Raw genomic sequence first — 8,910 nt, 5'->3', positions numbered from 1 at the left:
TTTTTCGAACCAATCGTAAACTGTCCTGCGCTTTACCTTTCCTTCACCGAATACCTTCGACAAATTTTCAATCGCCTTCGGCACCTTCGTCCCCATTTGAAACTCGTACAAAATGCAATGACGAAAATGTACTTTGTCGAATTCCATGTTTATCCTTGAATATCCTTCACAACACTGATCCTTCAAGGATAATTTACCATGCATTTTATAGTTAGGACTCTGACCTTTCCATTGGGATATCACATGTTGTACCTGCTGTTTTGGTTTGTCTGCTAATTGCTTTTTAATTGTCACATTAATATTTGTGCGAAAACTTTGTGGACAACCTGATAAATGAAACAACTTAATTTTCAAACATTAATAAATTTATTAAAAATCCATTGGTTAATTTAAAATAATCACTTTTTACTATATTACAAAATAAACGATATCCATGAAGGTATTTCTTTCTTGTCACATTACTTCTAACCATTTCTCTACTAGCTTCAATATACATATTTCTGTTTAGTTGTCCATATTCATTGATATTTACCATGAGGTAATAAAACAGATAGCAGTGACGACTCATCAAATTTTTAGTATCTCGTCTCGTACTTGTAACATTGGTTAATAAATATGAAATTTCCATTGTATTGTCATTCGACAAAACTGAACTAATCTTCAAATTTAAACTGTTCAATCGACCATAAGAGGATGGTGGTTTAGCTTTTCGCAACAAATCTATTAATTTCAATATCCTCCGAATGCTTTTTACGTAACATGTATTTAATATGAGTCGCAAAAATTGCGCTAACTTATATGAATTTTGTTTGAGTTGGTTTGAGATTACTGTACATAACTCTCTTCTGTTGGCATTGTCCATGATATCTACATTGCCGTCGTCCATTGCGTTATTTTTCATTGAATCCAAATGAATGAATCAATCCAACTCGTTTTTGTTCTTGGCGTTTTGTTATGGATAAATGAAAATTGTTTGAAATGTAATAAAGAAAAATAGAACATCTTACATTGGATGAAATCCTTGTGTCGGATTTTATGATTTCTAATGGTTACTTTACTCCTAAACTAAGTTTACTTTTTGGAGAATATTTTTGCTGCGTTTTCACGTCGATTTTCCGTATCCGCTCATTGGAATAGTTCAGTTGCATGGATCTTTGGTTGACTTCTTGTTAGTTATGGAATACGAAGATCCTAACTAGACAGGCAATCATATTCAATCAATCACTAATATATATAAAAAATAGAAGTCAAGCTGCACAGAGAGTAAAGGAACGAGCCCTTAATCTCCGACCCAAGCGTAGTCCACGATATTTTATATACATGTAAAGTTTTAAAGTTTAGTTTCGCAAAATGGATTCGTTTCACAATGACAAATTGTTAGTGATTTTTTCAATATTTTTCTTGTTCGTTTACATATATTTATGTTAAGTTAGTGTTATAATTTTATTTTAAACATTCAACATAGTCGGAGGCACTTTTGTAATCTAAAAGTTCATCACGCAATCGCATCATATCTTGAATAGCTGAACGATGTTTTTTGCTCTTACTGCAACGATATCGGGCGCCACTAATCATTTTATCGATCGTGTAGTGTAGCCATAGAATATTTGTGTATGGCTCAAATGATTCCCATTTGTTCCTGAAACGAGATTCAATTGGAAAAATTACTTCCAAGCACGCCACAAACGGAATGAAAATATAAATCATTTGCAGTGAATGAATACTCACTTCAAGTGTTGCTTCATGAAACGATAAATGTCGAATTGATAGTCTCCTGTGGCCAAAAACAGCTCGACATCAGTTGACAAATCGTTGTATAAACAGCAATCATCATAAACCATACGCGACAATGTATAATCAATGATTGTGACTTTGACACCATGCGACGGGATCTTGATTTCCTCGCCGTTCAGCCGGAAAATGATCTCGGTGTCATCGGTCGGTGCAAGCAAGATATTGCCCCAATGTAAATCGCGATGTTCGAATTGGAATTTCTGTTCTGCAACGGCCAGGGTGAGTGCAGTCTGTAAAGATATCGAAAGTTCATACATGAGTTAATCTAATCACCCACGAAACAACAAATAAATACGGGAATAGATACTCGTTTCGTAATAAAACGATGACGTGGCAATCACAACATAAATTTATCTTCTACCAAATTAATAACAAAAACTTTTTCGAGAAACTAGCGCAGTGAATATATCGGAGCACGCTTATCTCTTAGCCATGAAATGAGGATACACAGCAAAGATAGCGAAAACAAACAAAGAATTGAAAGCAAAGTCTAGTATGTATATTCTTTTTGAACACACACAGCCGCTATATTCAGTGGGTGGGAAGTCGCTGATTGATGTAACTAAATCAGGTCGCATAAACATTGAATGTGATGTTCTGAAAAACATTTAAACTCTTGCGAAGCTGAAGCAAGATCAAGGGGAACATTTTTATCTAGGGGGAAAATATACTACATTTTTTTCAAATTAGTTTTGGTCGTTGGTCATTTTTTTAGTGCCATCCATTATTTTTATGATAGATGATGTTGACTTGTTTGAAACATGCGAATTTCAAAAAATATAAACAACAGCAAACGGTTGTGCTACTTTGTGTGACAATTTTTCAAGACACTTGGAGTTAGATACTTCCGCATTATCTGGTCATCGAAGGTGGGTTGGGCGTAAATAGCGAGTGTTTGTAGTTCCCCGACATAAAAAACTTTATGGGATAAAGTCATTTTCTGGTATAGCAACACATTCATTTTATGGGTGCTGTTTAGAAAATCTTCAGCGAGGACGACTATTCCTTTTGAAGCTTCCATTGAAAATGGTCAATCTCGTTGGTATTCTCACTTTCTACAAAGCAATTGTTTGCCCTATAATGGGCTTTACGACTACGACGTCGGGCGTTTATTCGAGCTTAAGAGAATTCACCTTACCACCAAATGATTGAATTTCTGCAAATGTAAATTAAAGCGAAACAAAAACAAGTCGGGAAACCGGAAGCTTGACGCTTCAGGTATAAAAGGTTTTGTGTTTCCCTATGTGAGGAGCATAACGTAGTTCTCCATTGGTTACTGGCATTGCCAGAACTCAGCGATTTAAAAATCTCGAGTCAATGCTATCAGCCAATGGAGAACTGCGTAATGAAATTTTTTCACGCATTAATGCAACCTGGATGAAGTAGCATTCCCCAACTGGTGTTCTTTGTGATCGACATATCAGCGCACGTCCGAAATCTAAAATTTACTGCAATGTCGTCCGTCTGCCACTCTCTATAGTTCTGAGTGCTGACCGACTATAAAGGACAATGAACGGCGTCTTGCGGTAATGGGTACGAAGATGTTGACACGTTTCGATTACGTCTGAAATGAGAATATCCGCATCGATATGGGTTTGCATCAATCGCGGAAAAACTGCAAGAGAGGCGTTTTCGATGGTGTGGTCACGTAATTCACACTAACGAGAATTCAACAACCAGTATTGATCAGAACATCGAAAATAATGGTAAGCAACCAAAAACCCGGCCAAAACAATGGTGGCTTGATACGCTGGATGGGGATTTAAAGGTATCGCGATTACATCCTGATCAGGCATTTGATAAAATAAAATGACGAAACCGATCACCACTAGCCACCCCGCTTGTGAACTGAAGGCTGAAGAAAAAGAAAAAGATGTGAGGAGCGACGAGTGCACGACAGCTCCGAGTAATATAGCTAAAAATTCCATTGCCCTCTATTTTCTAGAAAGCGATTTAAATAAATCATTTGTTGGAAAGCCCTGTGTTGATAATGGTCACCCTCATACGTTTCACGCTCTCAGTTTAATATTATTAGCGAATGAAAACAATTTAACCAACATCAAATATAAAAAAGGGCTAGGGAGAATTATATTCTTCTTGAATGGAATTTTAATATTTCACTCGAATTTCAAAATTCAGAAGTGCTGGGATGAATTTAAGGGGGGCTTTTCAGTAAATTTCTAAAAAGTAGTAATATACTATTAGCAAGTTTATTTGAGCAGATATCGGAATGGGACATATTTTGAGGCCTAGATTTCACCACCCTGATTTTTCTCGAATTTTTAGGTTGGGTAGTTTCCGAAAATGAGTCCTGTCTCACTTCAAGTGCGTACATTTTGACTCATTACTCACGCACTTTGCAATTTATGCCAAAACTAATGTCAGTTTCGGAAAGTACAAATCGAGACCTTTCATTTGATACCCTACACAACCATATCCGGTGAAAAAAATTTTTGAATCCCCCCTTTGCATGTATGGGGAGCCTCCCTTTAAACTCCACCTAAATTTATGCCACTCACTGTATGCGTGGGATTTCATAGCTCCCATCTGTCCACCAAATTTCGTTCGGATCGGTTTAGCCATTTTGGAGAAAAATACGTGTGGCAGACAGACAGACAGACATTGAATCGATTTTAATAAGGTTTTGTTTTACAGAAAACCTTAAAAACGGCTACTTTTGGGGCGTATAATAACGGGCGATGAAAAACTGATTATTTACACGTGGGACACAGTTGTCTTGGAGTAATCACGGCAAGCCTGCAAAGAGTGTTTCGATATTCGAAATTTGGTAGAACTACAAAGCAATAGTTTCCTTTGAAGTGTTCCCCCGGAACTTTTAATTAATCAATTCAGATATCTTCTGTAGTAAAATTCTTAACAAATTATGATGTGCTTTCAAAGAGAATCCTTCAAGATAAGCAAATGGAAAAGGCGTTGTATTGAAATGTTTGATAGTGTGGGGTTATCCTGCAACATAGAATGTGAGCGCATTAAAAAAAAAAGGTATAATCTTTCCTACTTCGATAGACCACATTCTCAACATGGAGTTGGAATTGTATCTTTTCTTCCGCCTCTATTAAAAACGTGTAGCCATTTGATGGTCAATTGATGAAGTTCACTATTATTTCAGCTAACAGCACGATTCATTTCTTTCCTGCGTATACACCGCAGACAGATCGATCCGAAGTGGCGAAATACACCTTTCTCAATGTTTAATGCTCATATGTCAACGAAGAGAGCTGAGCAATTTAAGTATCACTGAACTGCGGTATGAGATTACTTCTAGTATCAACGAAACTTGGATGAAGAGGTGTTCCATAACTGGCGATTTTTCTGATCAACTCATGAAGGAACATTTCAAATTCAAAATCTAACGCAGTATCTTTCGTCTTATTGCCTCTATGGTTCTGAGTTTCTGGCTGTCTACCCAAAACAATGAACACCCACCTCGCAGTAATATTCCATTGGGACAGCGTTATGATCATGCCCAAAATAAAGATATGTGCAATCAATGTGATGCATCTATCGTAAAAAAATTTCGAGGCGTCTTTGATGGTCTGGTCATGCCATTCAGACTGACGAGAACTAACTAGCTACAATTGTTCGAGACATCGAAGTAGATGGGAAACAACTATGAAGTATCGATCTACCATATTTCAATTTTCACAAAATGCTTTGGGTGCGAAAGTCCGTGGTAAAAATGGAAAGCTATAATGGAGTCTTTAAAAATAATTCGAGGACATTACTATTGTATAATAATAATCGTTGATGCAACAATCCAAAATGGACCAAAGCATTGAAATGTGTTAGAGCACGCACTTCATTCAAGACAAGATTCCTCCTTTCTTCCTCGAACCTCCAGCATTGGAAGAATATGTACGCTGAGTCCTCCGGGACCCTATCGCAGTTTGGACAATCAAATGAGATGTCCAATTTAAACCTATACAGATGTTGTCGGAATTCACCATGATAATTGATCTCTTCATGTTTTCTCTTCAGCCACTCCCTGTTGTTAAGAATCAACCTGTGTGTCCAATGATCCGCTTTTCCGCTTCCGATTAAGATGAGAGATGGACTTGATGTTATATATATTTGTCATCTCATCTACCAAGATAGCAATCCGTGTGCTGCTTAAAATTGAGTTTTGCATCTACCATCACTAATGGCACCAATTCTAATGTGAACGAAATTTCTATTCCGACGCTTGGTGGTAAGAACTGCTTTCGTCTTTTCCTCCGCGAGTACCAGCCCAGCGCTAGCCAACCAAGTCTTAACAGCGCTAATTGCTTCGCATGAGTACAACTCCCCCTACCGTAGCCTCCTCCGAGATGAAGAATAAGACACCTGATCTGTGGAGATGACCGGCCATCACCACCATCAAAACTCTGTAGGCGTTCCGCCACAGGTTTACATTTACCTCAAAGCAGAGCTCCTTGAAACATTTCCTTCTCCTCCGCTGGATGACAAGCTTGAGATTTTTCTCTTTCTCTTTTTGCACCTTATTGATCCTACCTACCAAACCGTTCGTCCGGTTCGATGGCAGGCTTATCGAAGGCTGGCCATTTCACTATTCCACCAATAGTTGGGTCTTCTACTGGGGAATGTGCACTTCCTCGGCATGGACCCGTCATATGCATTAGAGGTACATTGTGTGGCATAGAGAGCTTTTCCCGTGGGGCCGTCAGCGTTAGTGAGTTGATCCAAATAGACTTCCATGAAGGTCTGCCCATCCAATTCGGACCAGCCCGATATGGGTATGTTATTTGACTACCGTATGGCTGTCTCCTTAATTCGAAGATAAACGCCTGGTGATCACTGTGGGTGTAGTCATCGCTAACGTGCCAGGTCATACAATGCGTCAATGCAGGGCTAACAAATGTCAGATCTACGATTGGAGCAGACTCTTCTTTCCGAAAAGTACTTACGTTACCTTCATTGGCCAGAACAATATCTAACTGAGCAAAAGCTTCTCATTGGCTTCGATCCCTTGCGTTATTCTCTATACTTTCCCATTCTAGGACCCACCCATTCAAATCACCAGCAATCACCTTCAGATTTCGTCAACCTTGCGTCGTGAACAAGGTTGTCGAACATGTCCTCAAATACAGACAATGTGAGACTGGGTGGGGCGTAGCAGCTAGACACGCACACGACGCTTATTTTTACCCACACAAAACCACTGGCCGACTGACTCATTGTGCATTGTATAGCTTACTTGCCACAAGTCCATATCGACGCTCCACCAGTCGAGTCTATGACCCATACACCTCTTCACGGTTTCTATATGGTTTACTTACGATGACAACTTCCATTTCAGACTCGGTCTGGTAAATTAAATCCTGAGCGACCCTACAATGATTGAGATTTATTTGAATAAATCTCATTTTTTCATTGCAGTCAACGCCTTCCTGAATTCCGGTCATTTACTACTTCCGGCAACATGCCGGTTAACCTGTCCTTTCTTTTTTTCGCACAAAAAGCATTTGGGATTGGAACTTTTCTGTATCGATCGAACCGATCGATGTCGCTTGTGTATACCTTCGCGAAGTATCCAAATCTCACACACTTAAAGCACCTCTTTAATGAAATTTGCTCTCTCAGACGATAGCAAACCCATCCGATTCGAACTTTTCCTGCCGCTAATAGCTTCTACGCTGCCTCCATTGGTAGTCCCCATTGTGGCAATTTGAGTACTACCATATGCTTTCCTCAGGCTTACAATGGGTTCATCACCCAGTTCCTCTAACTGAAACGAAACTTGTCACAGATGCTGTTCGCCTCCTCATTATCCAAATGGAACAATCATATTGAAGGCGAAAACCCAGGGAGCCGCTTAATTTGACTGCGGAGTCATCAATGTAGCGAAGCGCGACATAGTCCACCAGGAGCGTAATTTCTAACCAATACCCAAATCGTTCTACGTACCACCAACGCCAATCCCCGGCGAGTTAGTTCGTGCGCAATAATCTCCGTGGATGAAATCGCCTAGTGCGCCGGTGACTTAAGCTGGCCTAAGCACTAATTTGTTTTGGAATCGAAGGAACCCTGAGTCCACAATCGCTTGATAACGAACCGGACCAATTGGTCCAGAAAAAGGAAGATATTTTCTCTCTCATTGGTCCGCTCTGTCATTAGTGGATGTAGACCCACGCTTTTCTCAATTTCAAAAACAATCAAATTTTTTTTCTTGGTTGGAAAGCTCTGGAGATTCTCTTTATACAATGACCGTCGCATTTCTTCTTATTTTTGTCTGAATTCCTTGCCGACATAACTCCTTTACATAAGTTTCCGCCCTTTTTTAGCCTAAGTTAAGATTTACTTAAACATTGGAATATTACATGATACAATGTGTGAAGTATGTACCATTGGAAGTGAAAACTTCAGGCAGCATACGGACTACTCTGACGAAGAATTCGGGTTCCTTCGACTCGGTCCATCCATTGAGCCAGTTTACGATGCTTTCGAAACAAATGAACCGCTCTCCAGTAAGAGCTGACTGCATTGATCTGAATAGATGCTAATCCAAAGGTGCAATGCCTGAAGAATACAGCGAGTTTGGCCAGATTCCCCAATTTATTCTTTCTAAATAGGCCTGGACCGGTTTAGCAACGTATGGCCTTGTGTTGTCATGCAGCAAACTGAGTTTATCATATCTACCATCCTATTTCGGCCATTTTTCCTTGAGAGCTTGAATTCAAACGCATTAGCCGCAGTCGCTAACAATCGCCAGTGATGGTGGTCTCAGGCGGTTTAAAGAGTTCTTAATAGATGACACCGTTCTGATCCCACCGGATGGACAACATCACCTTTGAAACATGAATATTTTTTTCGAGTTCGATGGACCTGAGTCACCTGGCAATCCCCAACTTTTTTTGGCGTTTAGGGTGAGCATAATAGACCAATTTTTCATCGCCAGTAACGATACATTCAAGAAGCATCTCGGACGTCCCCAAAACTCTCTTGATATCCCTCTCCTTCAATTGATGTGGCTCTCAATTATCTGGTTCCTGGACCATTCCCCTCGTGTACAAACGTTTACGACGGTTAATCTGCCAACATCCAACTCTTTGGAGAAATCATCGAGGGTTTGACATGCGTCTTCATCCGATAATTCTT

The 8,910-nt window shown here is 39.5% G+C and overlaps 1 protein-coding gene across 1 annotated transcript in view; it reads right to left on the bottom strand.

Moving 5' to 3' along the window:
* Positions 1 to 384: 384 nt before the first annotated feature.
* The window catches only part of LOC119650687, a 74,241-nt gene continuing 65,715 nt past the window's right edge, over positions 385 to 8,910 (bottom strand). Inside the window, exons 7-8 of the mRNA XM_038053649.1 lie at positions 1,729 to 2,024; positions 385 to 1,639 (exon numbers count right to left, since the gene is read on the bottom strand). Coding sequence (XP_037909577.1) covers positions 1,444 to 1,639; positions 1,729 to 2,024 — 492 coding nt within the window. The 3' untranslated portion in view covers positions 385 to 1,443. The remainder of the gene's footprint in view (positions 1,640 to 1,728; positions 2,025 to 8,910) is intronic.

The sequence above is a fragment of the Hermetia illucens genome, chromosome 3 (assembly GCF_905115235.1).
Source record: "Hermetia illucens chromosome 3, iHerIll2.2.curated.20191125, whole genome shotgun sequence".
Taxonomy (NCBI): Eukaryota; Metazoa; Arthropoda; class Insecta; order Diptera; family Stratiomyidae; genus Hermetia; species Hermetia illucens.
The sequence above is the reverse complement of the archived record's forward strand: the minus strand, read 5'-3'. Positions and strand labels throughout refer to the sequence as shown.